At 37.5% G+C, this 18,544-nt stretch overlaps 2 protein-coding genes and 1 long non-coding RNA gene across 3 annotated transcripts; all 3 read right to left on the bottom strand.

Moving 5' to 3' along the window:
- Positions 1-417: 417 nt before the first annotated feature.
- Positions 418-1,976, bottom strand: LOC148923971 (uncharacterized). The gene is made up of 5 exons (XR_016132369.1): positions 1,530-1,976; positions 1,343-1,410; positions 908-993; positions 591-825; positions 418-514 (listed from the first exon to the last, which is right to left on the bottom strand). It is a non-coding gene; the product is annotated as an uncharacterized LOC148923971 (long non-coding RNA).
- Positions 1,977-2,440: 464 nt separating this feature from the next.
- LOC148923970 (uncharacterized) lies at positions 2,441-4,688 on the bottom strand. Its single transcript, XM_089060564.1, has 2 exons — positions 3,873-4,688; positions 2,441-3,798 (listed from the first exon to the last, which is right to left on the bottom strand). Exons 1-2 carry the CDS (start codon positions 4,625-4,627, stop codon positions 2,604-2,606), a joined length of 1,950 nt encoding a protein of 649 aa, XP_088916690.1. The 5' UTR covers positions 4,628-4,688; the 3' UTR covers positions 2,441-2,603.
- A 5,165-nt stretch (positions 4,689-9,853) lies between these two features.
- On the bottom strand, positions 9,854-13,701 carry LOC148923969 (uncharacterized). Its single transcript, XM_089061653.1, has 2 exons — positions 13,649-13,701; positions 9,854-12,629 (listed from the first exon to the last, which is right to left on the bottom strand). The coding sequence occupies exons 1-2, from the start codon at positions 13,699-13,701 to the stop codon at positions 9,977-9,979; spliced, it is 2,706 nt and encodes a 901-aa protein (XP_088917779.1). The 3' UTR covers positions 9,854-9,976.
- Between the last annotated feature and the right edge of the window lie 4,843 nt (positions 13,702-18,544).

Genomic DNA, 18,544 nt, shown 5'->3' with positions numbered 1-18,544 from the left:
ATCTGAATTTACAGTACCAACAAGCGGAGAGACAGAACAAATATCTTCTAACATGTGGGATTACCGGCTTTAAAGCAACACCGACTCTGGATTTTCAATGTAACCTTTGAACGCCTTCAACCATTCAGCTCCGGTGGCACCTATACACAGTTTAGTAGTACATTATAGAAGTTGAAATAACATTTCCTGTGTTGTATCCAATCTGCAATTAGCTACTTACCATCTATAACCCGGTGATCACAGCTCAGTGTCGCGTACAGGAACGATGCAAACTTCAACTGGCCAGGGCCAGCACCGGGCATCACTCTTTCCTCAGCTGCACATGCAGAGAGAGCATATCAAACGCCAGCAATTTAGCAACTACCAAATTAATCTTTCGTACTGCGATAATAGACAGAGTGTTCAAGTTACCTGTGCCAACCGCGAGAATGCCAGCTTGGGCTGGATCGATAATGGCAAAAAAGTGCTTGATGCCGAAAGGGCCACCAAAGTTTGATACTATGAATGTACCACCCTGCAAGCCAGATACAGATAGATTGATACTTTCAGCAATTGAGTCTTCAAAACGATCGATGAAGTTCCTGTTTCACCTCATAGTCTTCTGGCTTCAAGCTGTTTTCCTTAGCCTTTTGATCTAAATGCTGGACTTCCTCGGAGATTCTTGACAGACCTTTCTTGTCAGCTTCCTTGAGTTTTAGGGCAAAGAGGCACACAAACAACTGTCAGATCTGAAATTACATGATAAGCATTCAACCCCGAAGATCGTTAACTGAAATCATTTGCCCAGCTGAAGCTTTTTGCAAAGAGTTTAGCTGGGAAAGCAATCTGCAGATCAGGTTGAGGTTAAAGAAAATATCAAAAATAACTTGGATGGGCCATCCTCATTTGCAGAAGAATGCACACTCACTCCCTAAGCTTGTCAACACATGTATCTACAGTCAGGTAATAATGTGGGATAGTTTGTTTTGATTGCAATATCCGTTCAGCTGTCACCTGTCACACAACAGGCAATCGTGTCAAAATTCTTGACGCGGTATAATTGATTTTAGATTCACATGACACATATATGGTTGTGCATGTAAACTAACACAGCCCTCTTATTCCGACTAAGATACAACATCTATGTTACATGAAAAACATCGTTCTCAACCCGAAATTCTAGAGAAAGGAGGTATGCTAAACATGGTAAAACATTCATCTGATATCTTTATATAAACAAACCAAATGGAAGCACTAAGAAATGAATAGTTTGCAATACAGTGAATGAGTAACTTAACTCCTAACCTTCCTACAATAATATCTCTGAAAGTGTTAGCACTAAATGAAGTAACATAACTCCTACCTTCCAGCTTCTTCATTGTTGCTGGCGTGTCTTTTACATCGGAACCATCATCATCCTTAACCTGTCGTCTGAAATGATCGAATAAGAAACTATATTCAGCATTTACTCATCACAAAATGTTGTGTAAGTTAACAAATCAAACGAATAAATTAACGAAGTAAATGATATTATTATTAACCAAACTTACACGTTTGAGCCTACAAAACATCGGATATGGGCAAAGAATCTACAATCGCCAAAAAAATACACCCAACTTGTTCTATCTAATCTTTCGAGATAGACATCACAATCGGATATATGTTCGTGATACTTTGATGGAAAACTGAAGGCAAGAGAAAGAGGATGGTGGTGGTATTGGGGATTTAAGGGGAGAATGAGTGGCAACAACGCACAACTCTTGTGAATCCACACCTCACATGTGCTGCATATATACGCCATGTCTACATCTTCAACTCCACAACCATCACAACAAAAGGGAAATGAATGCTTTCTCATGAGTGTCAAAGGGTGATCAGGATGACTTGAGTGTTCGATTTACCTGTTCTCTTCTAGTATCATATCTATGCTTATCCTTGCACATTTAATACCGAAATCGAAATCACAGATAGAGCACCGGTAGCCAAGCACGGGTTCAATATCATGCAAACATACATCGCACCACCCCAGCTCACTCTCCTGGTGGTAATCAAATAGGTGAAGGGGATGTTGAGGGTGTTTAGGGTGCAAAACTTGAATAGAGCAAATATCTCAAACCATAGATATACATCAAAGTAAAGTATAAAGAGCATTAACATTCCAGACAATATACTTAAAATAAATATACCTTAGTTATAAATCAAAGCAAAGAATAAATGTTTATGTTATGCTTTAATATGTAGAAAAAGGATCCGAATTTATTTGGTTCTACGTATCTTTTCAACTTTAGTCCCACAATTTTAACTTCTTACAATTTACTTTAAATCAAATTGTTCACAAATTAATCTGTAGCAAGGTCATACCTGATTGTTAAGTTTCCACATAGATTCTGTTTTTCAATAGCAAGCAACATCATTTCTTTCAAGCATTTGATTTCGTCGAAAATATAATCTCAACTTTATTTTATCAGTGGAGCAAAACAAAAATTATGATAAACCAAAAGTGGAGTGAGTATACAAAGAAAACACGAAAACACAATCTAACAAGAACTGTGATTACATCTCGATTCTGAAATATAAAAAATACAAGATGTAATAAACACTCTCAGCAAATAGATGTTGTCCAATTAAGTTGCAAGTTTCATCATTTTAGCTAACACTGTCCTACCACAATCCATGCACACAACATAGTAACATGAGGCACATTCTAACCCACCGTAGTTGTACACATCCTCATCACAAAGGTTGCATCTTCTCTTCATAGTGATGTGATTGAATGAGAGAGGATGATTCGGGTGAACCCCGTCCAACAAAAATCGGCGCCCAAATTTGATGTTTCGATACCCGCCAGATGCAGCTCTTTGACAATACAGGTGGAAAGAAAGGTCGCATTGGCGACAGTGATACATCCACCTCTTGGGATGCAATTCCTTTTCACAAAAATCACAAACAAAGTCGGAGGGATGGTCAAGAGAGGCATCAAATGACAACATCAACGAATGGTGCTTGTCCCACTCACGCATCCTTATGCTCGCCGGCAGCATAGCACATCTCGAGTGCAACGCAAAGTTGCAGTCATTGCTGCTGCAGCAATATGCAATACAGTCGTCCATATAATATCTGCAGGCATGGCAATATTTCGGTTTGCCAGTTTCTTCATCTGCTGGTGCTATTCTAGTAAAGACTAGCGGTGTGCGATGTGGGTGAGATGCGTGTCTGATAGTTGTCGGTAGAGAAGCGCACTTGATATCTATCTTCATCTCGCACCCTTCACACTCGTACACCATCCCGTTTGTGATAATACCACAAGCCTCACACGTACAAAGCTTTGAATCCATATCCACAAATCTTGAGCTTGTGTAGAGTGTGAGTTTATGGTTTTTATCATGTGTTTTTGGGCAATCACCGTACAAGTGAGAAGAAGATAGAGTTTTTGGAAGCAAGAAGCAAATGGAGTGCGCAAAATATTTGCAAGGAGCGCACTCATAATATGGATGAGAAAATATGGGTGTTACACACAAATCACATATCTTCATCTCGTCATCATCGTCACTCTCATCCAGCGTATTGTTGTGATCAACTTCATCATCTTTATTGGACAATTCTGTAACCAAACGCAAAGGATGATTGTGATAATTGAATAAAAATGAAAAACTTGCTGTGGTTTGCGGCATATGCACTTCTGCTGGCATGTCTGCTACATCTGGGATGTCGTTAAGACCTTTTTCTCTCATCACGAAAGGTGTGATTAACTTCTCGGATATGTCATGTGCATGTATCGGGAATTCAATCACATCGAGACCATCTTTATCATCACCATCTCTGAAATGATCACCAACAATTTATTAAATATATACACATTCATAGAGATTATTATGATAGTAGTTAGATCTTACAAATTTGAGTCTTGCTCTGCTGTCGTGGATGCAACACACCTGATATGTGCGAAGAATCTGCAATCACCACAATAATACATCCACCTTGTTCTATCTAATTTCCCAAGACAGACATCACAATGGAATATATATTCCTGATATTTCATCGGTATACTGAAGGCAAGAGAAAGATGGTGGTGGTGATATTGGAGATTTACGGGGAGAATGAGGGGCAAAAACACACAAGTTTTGTGTACCATAAATTCACATGTTGAGCATATATAAGCCATGTCTACGTCGTTAACACCACAACCATCACAACAAAATGAAAATAATGGCTTTCTCATTAGTGTCAAAGGGTGATCAGGGTGACTAGGGTGTTCTACTTGTATTTTCCCCCTTAATATATCATCAACACTTGTTCTTCCGCATATTAAGTCGATGTTGAATTCACAACTTAAACATCGGTAGATAAGCACCTTACCATAATCACACAAACAAATCTCACACCAGGAACCGAATAACTTGTGGTAATCAAATAGATGAAGGGGATGTTGAGGGTGTTTAGGGTGCAAAATTTGACTAGGTAATTCTCCACAGTCCTTGTGGAGAATAATCCTATTCGAACAATTTTGCACCGTGCAAACATATGCCACTTCCAAATCAATTACGGGAATACCACACCCATAACAATTTGAAGTCTCGTCTGTACTCACATATTCAGTGAGAATCAAAGGATGTTCGTGGTCGACCCAGTCAATAACCTTCTCCTCCATGACTGAATCTCTACGGTGCAATACAAGAACAGCTCACAAAATAACTGAAAATAAGAGAGCAAAGTATTAGTATAAATTTGAGAGAGAGTAATATGAGCATAAACACACGAAGTTTTACTAGTTCTTTCAAAAATACCTGTACGCACGAAACAGAGCAAAATCTGTATATGTAATCAGAGGAAAAAATAGAGTGTGAGATGTGTAACAGGCCATGCTTAAACCACTATATATAATGTATAATTCAAACAAAAAATATACCTTAGATACACGTGAAGGCAAAGAATAAAGAGCATTAGCATTCTAGAGAAAGCAATGTGGGCCTTCTAAGCTTAGATATACTCCACATGAGAGTAAGGAGTAAAGAGTATTAACATACTAGATGGCACAAAGAAATTGAAAAGGGATATCCATCCTTATATAGAAGAGATAGGATCATCACCAAGCCGATGTGAGACAAGATATTAGAATTTTAACAGAAAAATCTGTATATATGTAAACGGAAAAAAATAGAGTATGAGATATCTAATATTCTGAAATGCATAAAGAATAAAGAGCATTAACGTTATAGACAATCAGGGATCAACACCGTTATGTATGTATATACACATATATGCACTAAAAATAAATACAGTATACAACAAATTTTTATGTTCTCCTCAAAATTGTTTACTATGTGAAAAAAGGATGCAGATTGATTTGGTTCGAAACCTTTTTTGTCCCACAAGTATTTGATTCAATATATCTTCACAACTTTAGCCCCACAGTTTTATCTTTTTACCTTTTACTTTATTTGCAATCATTGTTTTAGGTAATTAAAATGACTGGAGAAATATATTCAATTTATAACGATTCCAAAGCAAACACAAAGTTGTAAAAGTAAGAGTGACACCTTAACTATAACATAAACGCCACATTTAATCTGTAGCAAGGCCATACCTGATTATGTGTTTTTGGATAGCAATCACCAGCATTTCAGTCGGGAATTTTGTTGAACACGGTTTGTGCGTATCATGTACTTATGTTACTATAAACGGAAGTTAAAATATTTTGTTAATGGACCAAAAGAAAATTATGATAATTAAAAAGTGGAAAGAGTATACAAAAGCTAAGGAAAGAAAACAAGAGAACACATTGTAACAAGAACTATTGAATCTATACTAAAAAGCATACAAAAATTCAAGATGTAAAATATGTATATAGTATTCAGAAATAAAGACAAAAAATGACACCGGGAAATATATGGTGAAGTAGGATATGATATAGAAATCACTCAAAAGAAACACTCTCAATTCACTAGGAATCCACCTAAGAATTTAGAGCAAAGAAATAAGAAGAATCCTCTTCTCAAACAAGCAAATAGCTCAAATCATAATATATTATCAAGTTCCTCCTTCAATATGTAAATTGTAGCCTAAATATAGGCAAACTTGGAACAACCCTCCAAGTATTGGGAACTTTCTAGACTTGCTTATTAATTATAGAGATGTGAAACATCTCTTACACTTTATTAAAACATTGAATAAAGAAGCTAAAACACTTCAAGACTCTTGGATTGACCATTAGACTCTTGATTTAGCTTTATTAATTAGACTCTTGAGTTTCTGTGTCAAAAAAAATAGTGTGAGATGTGGAATTGGGCTAAATTCTATAAATGGGGTAGTCTAGAAAAATGCTTCCACCAATAGGTGGTTTTTTTTTTTATTTCTGAGAATAGGTGTTACGCATTCTTAGAATGCGTATTTAAACACGCATTCTTAGAATGCGTGTTTAAATACGCATTCTAAGAATGCGTAACACCTGATTTCGGCAGTCAAAACAAAGTCAACAAAACAAACTGAAATACGCATTCTAAGAATGCGTATTTGAAATACGCATTCTTAGAATGCGTGTTTCGCCTAATTATAATTTCTCGCCCAGACCAGAATCGGGCAGAACCATTCGAACTCCAGCCCCCAATTCGATCTGCCGCCGCCCTCCCGCCGATCTGCCGCCGCCCCCCGTCGTTCCGCCGCCGCCCCCGCCGCCGCCGCTGCCGCCGCCAACCTTCCGCCTCCTCCACGGTATTTATATCTCTCTCTATCCATGTTTCCCCTTTGCCCTAGGGTTTGTACATAATTGTGTTTTTTTGCAAGAATTGAAATAAGAAATGCAAATGCTAATAGAACAATGGTGGAATTGGGTTATTGTGCATTCTTTGTATATATGAATTGATTCTTTAATTGTAGCATGTAGATTGTGACACATTATCATGCATAAATTCCTTATTAGGCAATGCAAATAGAACAATGGTGAAATTGGAAATTAAATTGATGCATAAATTTATTTATTTCAATTTAGATTTGCTTAGTAGTATGTTATTGTGCATGTTCAATGCTAAAAAAATTTAATTAATGTATATATAGCAATGGCGTCATCATCAACTGGGGAGGATCCTTTGTATTGTGGTCCCGAAGATCCGAGTGTACTTTACTTGCAACCGTATCACATAACCGAAAGCATAATCTCTGAGAATGATACAGACCCCTTCCAACCGCGCAAAATGGATAATAACATTTTTCAAGCTGAAATGCATGACCGTGTGTTGGGGCATATAGAGCGGATGGGGTTTGGTGGCATATACCACTGTGGAAAACCGAAAATGTTGGACGCTTCACTTATCGGGGCATTGATTGAGAGGTGGCGTCCTGAGACACACACGTTTCACCTTCCAGTTGGTGAAGCTACAGTGACCCTTCAGGATATCGAGGTGCTTTGGGGTTTAAGGGTCGATGGTGAACCAGTTATCCTTCCACAAGTGAACTACTCGAGGCAGTACTGGATGGAAACGTGTTTGTCCCTTTTGGGTATTGAACCAAGTCAGGCTGAGTTGAAGTTGGGAGGATTTAATGCCTCTACACTGAAGGATGTTGTTCGCCACCGTCTTGACGATGATCTACCTGATCATTATTACATGCAACATGCACGTATATTTGTACTACTCCTGCTAGGCTGTTTGATCATCCCAGACACATCGGGGAGAAAAATTTCCTTCCACCATATCTTGTTACTAGTTGACGAGGATCAGTGTTCACAACTGAGTTGGGGTGCAGCAGCGCTTGCCACTTTATATCACTATCTTTGTGAAGCTTCATGTCAAAAGAGGAAGGATATCGGTGGCCCATTGGCCCTTCTACAGATGTGGGCTTGGGAGAGGATACCCAATATTCGACCCGAGATTGTTGATAGGGTTGAGTATGATGGTACGACACCTTGTGGCATAATGTAAGTTAAATCTTTATTCTTTATCAATAACTTAGCTATATTACGTGATTATAATTTTTTCGTATTATTTGGAATAATGAATTATTGTTTTGGAATAATTAGTTGGAGGGGGCGATTGAATGTGAGTAGAGCGCCGCTACATGTCCAAAGTTATTATAGGGAACAGTTGGCTCATTTGCATGACAATCAGGTGCTACTTTTAAAATATTTCATAATCTACTTTCTTGAAAATTTTACTTTTATTAATCTTTTTTCTTTCAGTTTATTTGGGAGCCGTATTTGGGTCATCCTCTACCAGATGAGTGCAAGCGTGGGATGAATGTTTGGGGATGCACTAACTACCTCATTTGCTATCATATTGTGGAGCCGCATTGGGGTCATCGAGTTACGCGACAGTTTGGCTTCCCCCAACATATTTTTCCCAATGAGACTCGATTCCACGTGTTTGAAAGATGGGAAAGTACGCGGCGAGGTAAGTCAACCACAAATTGGGTAGCTCATCATGCTAACTACATCCAATATTGGAGTAACCGGGGAGAAATAGAACAACGAGTGTATCCAGAAGCCTCGAATACGGACTACATGAATTGGTTTCGGACCATCACTGTAACTTACATTACTAGACCCGGCATCCATGGCCAGCCAGGCATCCATGAGACCGCCTCTACACATACGATGATGGTAATAAGTTTTTTTTTTTTTATCATTGTGTTTATAATGCATTATCATTACTAAAATGAATTTGTTATGTGCAGATGGAGACGTTGGTCAATGTCTACCATTGCCTTAATGGATCTGAGGCGGCATATCATCCGGACATCCAACGTGCTCTGAACATGGTGTCATCTTGTATGAGAACATGTGGGGAGGCTGATTGTCTTGATTTTGTGCCTACCCAGCGATCAGCGATTGACACTACAAGACCAATCATTCAAAAGGGTAGGCGCGAAGGAAGGAGAGGTGTCCGTATGGGCGGACCGGGGTCTAGACGGGATGCAGGTTTATCGCAGCTGGGCACGGGATGCAGTGACCCACCTCGTGCTTCTTGGCATGCTGGATCCTCTTCACAGATGAGGGGTGCCGATTGTTATGCTGATGTGAACCTGGATGAATATTTTGGAGTCAGATTACAAACACCGGAGGAGGATGAGACTGAAGTGGATGATGATGCTGAGGAAGATGAGGCACAGGAGGCCGCTTCAGATGATGATACTTGGCGCGAGTCACGCACAAAGGCTCATCATGACTCTGGGGAGTCGGCTCGTAAGGAGGCTGAGGCAGCTTCCTCCAGTAGAGGATTGGCGCGGACTATAACAAAATTCTTTACTAGGAGAACATCTTCGCGTACATCCAAAGGGGTAGCTGCAAACAAGTTTACACCAAGTGGTTACAAGTAGTTTGTGGTTACAAGTAGTAGAGGATTGGCGCGGACTACATTTTGTTTAATTTTTAATCCATTCTTCCATAGTAGTAAATAAAGTCCTACTAAATGAAAATAGTAGTAAATAAAGTTCTACTAAATGAAAATAGTAGTAAATAAAGTCTAGTAGTAAATAAAGTCCTACTAAATGAAAATAGTAGTAAATAAAGTCCTACTAAATGAAAATAGTAGTAAATAAAGTCTAGTAGTAAATAAAGTCCTACTAAATGAAAATAGTAGTAAATAAAGTCCTACTAAATGAAAATAGTAGTAAATAAAGTCCTACTAAATGAAAATAGTAGTAAATAAAGTCTAGTAGTAAATAAAGTCCTACTAAATGAAAATAGTAGTAAATAAAGTCCTACTAAATGAAAATAGTAGTAAATAAAGTCTAGTAGTAAATAAAGTCCTACTAAATGAAAATAGTAGTAAATAAAGTCCTACTAAATGAAAATAGTAGTAAATAAAGTCTAGTAGTAAATAAAGTCCTACTAAATGAAAATAGTAGTAAATAAAGTCCTACTAAATGAGAATAGTAGTAAATAAAGTCCTACTAAATGAAAATAGTAGTAAATAAAGTCTAGTTACAAACCAACAACATCAAATACTAGTAAATAATGTCTAGTCACAAATCAAATGAAAATACTAGTAAATAAAGTCCAACTAAATCACACAGTGCTCCCCGTTGTGCAGTTACGCCTGTCATGCCCTACTTGTCTACAGATCTTGCAACTCCTCTGTCGCCTGGGTTGATCAGGTTCATTTTCGTCCATCTGGTTCTGTATTCTTGCTTTTCTATACCGACCGCGGGAACGAGGAACAAATTGCCCCACTGAACACTCCAATGTCCATGGTGGTATCTCCCAGTAGTCCTGGTGCCTAAGTGAACGAAAACCAAAAGAATACTGTTTCACCCAATTTGACTTCAAATAGTTCTTACTCACAAGGCGTAGAATGTTATCTCCTCGATCTCTAGCAACTGCCGCAGCGTGAGAACAAGGCAACCTCCACATCTGCCATTTCCCACAACTACACTTTTTTCTCAAATACTTGACCTCATAAGAGTTTCCACCCTTCCCTTTGGATCGTGCCTCCGATAAGACATCATACCTGCCCGCCAGGGTGTTGACTCGTCTAACCACATGTTTTCGGCCTCTTGCATCATTTTCAGTCAATTTGTCATGCGCCCACGGAGTCAACTCAGTTTGGCATTGTGCCGCTTCTGTTGATCTTGTCTGAAACCACTTAATTGTTCTCCAAAATGTTAAATCGATACAAGCCCTAATAGGTAGATCTCTGGCTCCTTTCAAGACGTTGTTATATGCCTCTACCATGTTCGTCGTTGCTTCACCCCATCTACGACCGTTGTCGTATGCCATTGTCCATTGCTCTGCATCAATACGCCCAAGGTACTCAACTGCCTCTGGGCTAACATTTCCTAGGTGGCGTCTTTTCCTCCAATATTTTCTCACCTTTGTGGCTATCCCCATTTTCCACACTAGACCCTTCACCCTCACACCCTTGTGATGCTGCAACACATTTTTCCGTACATGTACTAAGCAAAATCGGTGTATTCCTCGGGGTGGTTGTTCCCATATATCAGACTCCATTGCATTCAACATTCCTGGGTGTCTATCAGATATAATGCAAACATCTCTATCTCCTTTCATAACATGAAGTTTGATTAACTTCATAAACCAATTCCAACTATCACTTGTTTCATTATCAACAATTGCATAAGCAACAGGTAAACACTTCTTGTTTGCATCAAATCCAACAGCGCAAATAAGTTTACCTTTGAGTCTGCCCCGCAAATGAGTTCCGTCAACTGCTAGCACTGGCTTGCAAAGCTGAAAAGCCTCCACACACGGCCCGAATGCCCAAAATACATACTTGAAAAACTTCCGTGTCTCGGTACTATGTCGTTCATCATGATGCCACTCAACAATTGTTCCACGGGTGCGCTTCTGCAACTCAATCATATAACTAGGCAAATCTTCGAATGATGACTCCCATCCACCAAAAGCAAGCTCTATAGCCATCCTCCAGGCATACCATGCTTTCTTGTAGGATATTTCAACATGATATTTATGCTTCACATCCTCAATAATGGAATTAGGTGTATACCCGGGGTCCTTTAGAATATGATGCTTAACACACAAAGCCACCATATCTGATGAGACGTTGGCGTGGTCCCTAGAGTTGGGATTACCTACACAAGTGTGTCTATCAGTCCATTGTCTGATTTCCCATTTGCGGTCGTGCTTCCTCAATATTGCCCGAAGTTTCCAAATACAACCTGTTTGATTGTGTCGTCTCCTATTTGAGCTCGTGCTCTCCGACTCTTTGGGTGGTTTCAGAGTTTTGCATTCCACATTCCACTTTGTTGGTTTACTTTCCACCACGTAGTATTCTTTTGTGGATGACTCCAAATGCCACAAAGTAACAACAGTCTTCAATTGTAGCTTGGTATCAAATTTGGTTCCTAACCCAATCCGTGTAGGATTCTTCTCATCCCAAAACCAACTGCTAGATTCGGAATCATCATGGTTACTTTCATAGTAGTTACCTTCTGTCGTCGGTAGAGTACGAAAATAAGATAACCCTGGATGCTCATACTCCTGCTCACTTGGCGGGACTACTGGGACGTACCTACGAGGCACATTCAATGTCTCATTGTCGGATGCATCTTCGTTTGCTTCTGATTCTTCACTCAATTCAGGTGGGGTTGTTGATTTTTCTGACACAAGGTCTTCAGATTCAGAATCGTCACTAACTTCATTATGGGGAGATAGTCCCCCATCCCCAAAGCCAGGCCCATCATCCCCAAAACCATACCCATCATCACCAACATTATCCGGATCGCGACTAACTTCATTATGTCCGGATGGCCCATCATCATATTGTACTCTATCTTGAACTTCTCGTTGTCCCCTTCTAGATTGATAGACAACAACCGTATGTGGAGTACGTTGTTGTGCTAAATTAGCTTGATAGTCAACAAATAACTCAATTTGACCTGATTGAATAGCTGTTGCAAACATATCCCTCATATATGCATCGCAAAGTCGAACGCCCACAAAGTGATATCCATTACCCACTTGAATTGCACGTTTCCATGTCAAACTAATCATATACTCACTCACATTGATTCCAATGCAATCACATATTCTGCTAACCAACTCATTATATGGAAGAAACTCATCTAACACAAGATATGCATTTGCCACGGGTGGCTCATAAGACAAACCAATTCCTCCAATTTGTACTATTCTTCCATCCCAATATAAAAGGACACAAATAGATTCTGTGTCCATAATCCTGCAATACATACACAACTTTATCTCAAAATGTAAATACTTAAAAATAAACTATATACCAAATCTTATGAATTAACAATTCAAAAGACACTACTTACCAAATCATAGTATTTAATAACACACATTGAACATACAATTTATACCAACAACCTAAATTTTTTTTTTAGCCACAAACCCTAGAATCACAATTTTCACCATAAACTATGGATATAATGCTAAATTAAGAAGAAAGCAAGTAACTTACCTTGAGGGAGAAACAATTAGATGAATTTGGGTGATTTATGCAAGAATCGGACGGAAATGTGGCATTCTTGGAAGAGATTCGCGGGCAAGGAAGCTGGAGTTCGCGCAAAGGGCAGAATGGTTCTGCCCGATTCTGGTCTGGGCGAGAAATTATAATTAGGCGAAACACGCATTCTAAGAATGCGTATTTCAAATACGCATTCTTAGAATGCGTATTTCAGTTTGTTTTGTTGACTTTGTTTTGACTGCCGAAATCAGGTGTTACGCATTCTAAGAATGCGTATTTAAACACGCATTCTTAGAATGCGTGTTTAAATACGCATTCTTAGAATGCGTAACACCTATTCTCAGAAATAAAAAAAAAAACCACCTATTGGTGGAAGCATTTTTCTAGACTACCCCATTTATAGAATTTAGCCGTGGAATTGTGGAAGGTGTAACAGGTCATGATGGAATAATAAACATAAAACAATCTAGACAAAGTATTATGTGGGCCTTCAAACCATAGATATACATCAAAGTAAAGAATAAAGAGCATTAACATTCCAGACAATATACTTTAAAATAAATATACCTTAGTTATAAATCAAAGCAAGTAATAAATTTTTATGTTCTGCTTTAGTATGTAGAAAAAGGATACGAATTGATTTGGTTGTATGCATCTTTTCAACTTTAGTCCCACAATTATAACTTCTTACATTTTACTTTAATTCAAATTGATTTCAAAGAGTGAAATGACACTTGCAACACTACTTTTAATCGGTAGCAAGACCATACCTGATTGTTAAGTTTCCACATAGATTCTGTTTTTCGATAGCAAGCAACGCCATTTCTGTCAAGCATTTCGTCGAACATGATTTGGGCATGAATGTCAGCAGCGCCATAAGCCAGAAGGTGTCCCAATTGAAAGACGTGATTTTGGTCCCACGATAAAAGGCGTAGAGTGTCGTGGCAATCGCCGACGGTGAATCACGGCAGCTCAGTGGCGGGAGAAGAGGTTTTTCGAGGTTGAAGGGGGCGAATTACGGTGGTTTGACTGGGAATTAATAATACATAAATAAATCAATACCACTCCAGAATAAAGAAAATATATCGCCATATAAGCAAATTGATTAAGTCTTTTAAGTTTTGAAAATTATTTAAATTTGTAGATATTTCTAATTTCATAAATTGTCGCAATATAGTAAGCATATTTATAAATTACTTTATATTTATAAATTCATTTCCAATATAAAATATCTTAAAAGTTATATATGTTCAATTTATGTGTACATTTACTAATACCCTTTGGATTTTCTACATTAGCTGAGCTATTTGTTTTATGGAAAAAACAAAAACATTAAATCCCAACTTTATTTTTCCCCTATTAGACTATTTATTATCGTTTTACTTTATTTTATATTCATCTAACTCATTGTATAATTTTCTTACATCTATCCATCTCACTCACTTGTAGGGATGTCAATGTAGCCCGCAACCCGTGGGCCAGCCCGAATAGCCCGCCAAATTTATAGGGTTAGAGCTGAAAATTTCTAACCCGATAAAATTACAGCCCGACAAGTCCGCAACCCGTTAGGGCCAGACCCGAAAACCCGATGGGCTGGCCCGAAAACCCGATAAAATTTCTATTATTCTATTTGTTTAACTCTAATTCAACACTTCATTGGTTATTTTATGATATAAACTACTAAAAAATGACTTTAAATATTATATATTAAATTTTTATTAACATAATAATAGATATATAAATTAGAAACTTCAAATTCACTAAAAAAATATATTTAAATTTCTAAAACATACTTTAAAATTTCTTGATGTTTATGTTTTATTTTGCATAAATCTCAAATATTAGTATATGATGGTGTTTATGTTTGAATTTAAGCATATATCTCAAATATATCATAAATAAATATTTTACAATTTATAAATATAACTAATTTTCACCATTATTTATTGGATTGATCGTATGTTAATTTTATCGATAGCAACCCGATTAGCCCGTTGGGCTAGCCCGAAACCCGAGCTTCTAGGGTTAGGGTTGAACTTTTATAACCCGAAGCAAATCACAGCCCGATTAGCCCGCACCCGATTGACCCGCAACCCGAATAGGGTTGGCCCGAAACCCGGTGGGCTGGCCCGATTGACATCCCTACTCACTTGTAATTACTAGTAGGGGGAGTGTTATATTGCTAACTCATAACTTAATTGTTAACTACAACTAAATAATAGCCATTAGATATTTAAATTAAGGGTTTAGATTATTAATCCCTAAATATCAGTACGATCAACGAAAAACATCAAATAAGGCCACAGGATTAATTCCAAAAAATATCAATAGGGGTATTAATGTCAATTAACTACATGTTTAGTTAGGCCTGTCAAAATGGATATCGGGTATTAGATACCCGATATCCGAACCCGAAAAAGTCGGGTAATTGGGTACCCAAAACCCGATTTTTCGGGTTTCGGATCGGGATCGGGTATTGAGAATTTTGGATTTTCGGATATCGGGTTACCCGATACCCGATCGGGTATACCCGAATTATCCGATTTTATTTTTACAATTAATAAATAGTGTGTTAAATTCTAATTTGCATTCTTACTTATTTACAAACCCATGAAATACCAATAGTAATTTCTAATTGCTAATATATTAAGTCTAATTTTTAAAGTTCAAGTAATTTTTAAAGTTTAAGCCTGTAAGTTTACAGACTTGCACAGCAGATCTGCCTCCCTCCCCTCTCTTAATCTCTCGCCTGCGCCTCCCTCCCTCGCCGCCCACCGCTGGCGCCGTCTCCTCTTCCAACGCCGGCGTCGTCTCATCTCCCAGCACCGACCTCATCTCTCCCAGCGCCAGCCGCAACGAGCTCTCCTCTCCCAGCGCCGCCGCCCTCAACTGCCCAGATCTCCTCAAAATTGAATTGAAATTGGGACTGGATACCCGATTATTCGGGACTGGATACCCGAGTCGGGTATTCGGGTATCCGAAATCAAAATCGGATCGGGTATCGGATACTAGATTTTGGAAAATTCGGGATCGGATACCCGAAATTTTCGGATCGGGTATCCGCGGATACCCGATTTGACAGGCCTATGTTTAGTTATAACTAACTTTTAAAATAAATCCCAAAACTTTAAATTCATATAACATATACTTCCTCCGTCCCAATAAATATGAAACATTTGGTTTCCGGCACAAGATTTTATGCAAGTGTTATTTTGTGAGTTAATGAAGAGAGAGTAAAGTAAGAGAGAGAGAAAAATAGAGAGAGTGATGTTTCTATTTTAGGAAATGTTTCATTTTTAGTGGGACAATCCAAAAAGGAAAACATTATATTTTTCATAGGACAGAGGGAGTATCAAATTAAAGATAATTTCATAAGGATTCCAACGATATCATACATGCATATGTTCCGACGTCAGAATTTAAAAAAAAAAATTGAAATTTTTTAATTTTTTCGTACAAGCAGAAATGTCAACATGTTATATAAAATATGTCAATATAGAATGTCAATATAGAAAATGGGTTAACATTCTTAAAGCATTGTGGTGACATTCTCAAAGCATTGTGTTGATATTTTCGAAACACTATCTTCACATTTTCATCCAAAACCCTAATTTGGAGTTTTTTTTTTTTTATCTTTTTTTTTTATTTTATTAATAAAAATAAAAATGACACGTGACAAATTGTAGACCACACGTTTTCTAAAATCCTATGGCCTTAAATTAGTTGTAGTTAACAATTAAATGATGAGTTAACAATTGATCACTCCCCTACTAGTAGATCTGTCCTTTAAAGATATAAAGTAAAAATGAAACTTTTTTAAATTTTAGGAAGTAGACCTCACAATTTACTACTATTGCTTTCGCTACTATTTCTTATACTTTCTCTAGTTTCATCAATTATGAAATAAAAACTTTATATTTTTACAAAAATACTTTGTAGTGTCTCTTTGGAAATGTAGTAGTATTAATTATGAATAGTCCAATTGTTGGATTTGACAAATTAGCTGCGACAGTAAAATGATTGAAATTCAACAGAGATGCACAATTAGGCCTAAATTATATTTGGCCTATTGAATTGTAGAGTTCTAATTAGTTTTACTTAAATATTTTATTTTGAAATTTTTTAGCTTCCATTCAATTTGGTGCCTAAATCGTCTCCTCATTGGAAAAGATGGGTGGATATGTGTTTGGACAATTTGAGCACTTGTACAACCGCTGATAAACAGTTGATAATTGGTAAAACATCCAACTTGATTTGCTTTTTGATAGGCTAGTTTTCGTCACTCGGATTAGATCACTTTTTGCACTTATTAGTTGAATATTTGCATAAGAAGATGCTATTTTTGTAGGGAATTAAGCTTATGGATCGGAGGTATTGTAGAAAAGCATTTATAGTGGAGTGATGCAAAAAGGAGGCAAAAAGTGCAAGAATTTGAAGAAAATCAGAAAAATGGCAAACTGCCCAAGTTGTCAGCTTGGCCAAGCTGGACCCGACGGAAAACTGCATGAAGCCACTTGAGCACAATTACAAGACTGCTTCCTTTTGCAACACGTGTCCACCTCCTTCCTTTTGCAACACGTGTCCACCTCCGTCTAAGGCATGAGAAAAGAGAAATATCTTTTGTTAAATGGGAGATATGTAAAAAAATACTTAATTTAGCTTGGGACCAACTACCAAGAGAACCAACTTAGTACTTTATCACTCTAGCTTTAGTTTAGTTTAGTTACTCTCTCTCTCTAGGAAACTTTTCTCTCTTCCTTAAGAAAGAGATTTCAACTTCAAGACTACCAAGATTATTGTTCACCGTGGGTTGAAGTAGTAGTAATTTAGTAGTAGTGTTTGCTTTCTCTAGTTTGCTTGTTCTTAACTTTGTAGTACTTTTGAACCTTTCTCACTCTTAGTTGTTGTTGTTGGACTTGTTTTAAAAACTTATTTCAAGTAGTAATTTCTCTAACTGTTTGTGTATTTAATGTGCTTTAAAGTTTAGCTTTTGTTTATTTCTGGTTTTAGCTTGTTGTTTAGTTCTAGTGTTGCTTATGTTCTTGTTTAGTTAAAAATCCTTTCAAGCTTTCAAAATCAGTTTCTCAAGCATTTTCTTATGATTTTGCATGAGATTGATGAGTTCGGTTCTTGAGTGTTCTTCCACCATGTTTAAGTGTTCTTAAGCTTTCTTTATCTTCTTCAATGAGTCTTTATGTTTCAGCTTTTAGTTTGGTGTTTTCAATGCATGTTTAGGCAGTTTAATTGTTGATCTTGTGTTTGTCTAGCATTTTTAATTATGTAGCAGCCATGTACTCTCCATTAGTTATAGGCTTTTATCCATTGGTTTTACACCTTGGACAATAGGAGTTAGGAGACAAGATGTACACCTTTTCCATCACTTAGCTTTTCACTTTTGGCAGCCATTTAGCTTAGTTAAGTTCTGCACTCCACCTCCATTTACATGTGATTTAGTTTACCTTTTAAGAGTTAATTAATCTAGCCACTTTTAAGGGTCACTTTCCTAGTTTATACTCCCTCCGTCTCGGCTAAGATGACACATTGCTTAGCCGGCACAGGATTTTTAGAGTTATTGGTTAAAGTATTTAATTAGAGAGAGAGAAGGTGGGTGTAGGTATTAAGTCAAGAGATGAAGATAGATGGATATTTTAATAGGAGTGAGAAAA

Source organism: Salvia hispanica, chromosome 6, assembly GCF_029641045.1.
Source record: "Salvia hispanica isolate PSC_SH4W2 chromosome 6, Shi_PSC_v1, whole genome shotgun sequence".
Lineage (NCBI taxonomy): Eukaryota > Viridiplantae > Streptophyta > Magnoliopsida > Lamiales > Lamiaceae > Salvia > Salvia hispanica.
Note: the sequence above shows the minus strand (reverse complement) of the source record. Positions and strands in the feature narration are given on the sequence as shown.

What these genes read in the sequence shown, in the direction of transcription:
- LOC148923969 (XM_089061653.1), bottom strand. Translation starts at nt 13,701, where the DNA reads ATGGCGTTGCTTGCTATCGAAAAACAGAATCTATGTGGAAACTTAACA. An exon ending in TGTGGAAACTTAACAATCAG is followed by an intron (nt 12,630 to 13,648) that starts GTATGGTCTTGC and finishes TATGTATTGCAG; the next exon opens with GATTATGGACACAGAATCTA.
- LOC148923970 (XM_089060564.1), bottom strand. Translation starts at nt 4,627, where the DNA reads ATGGAGGAGAAGGTTATTGACTGGGTCGACCACGAACATCCTTTGATT. An exon ending in GCAGAGCAAGACTCAAATTT is followed by an intron (nt 3,799 to 3,872) that starts GTAAGATCTAAC and finishes TGATCATTTCAG; the next exon opens with AGATGGTGATGATAAAGATG.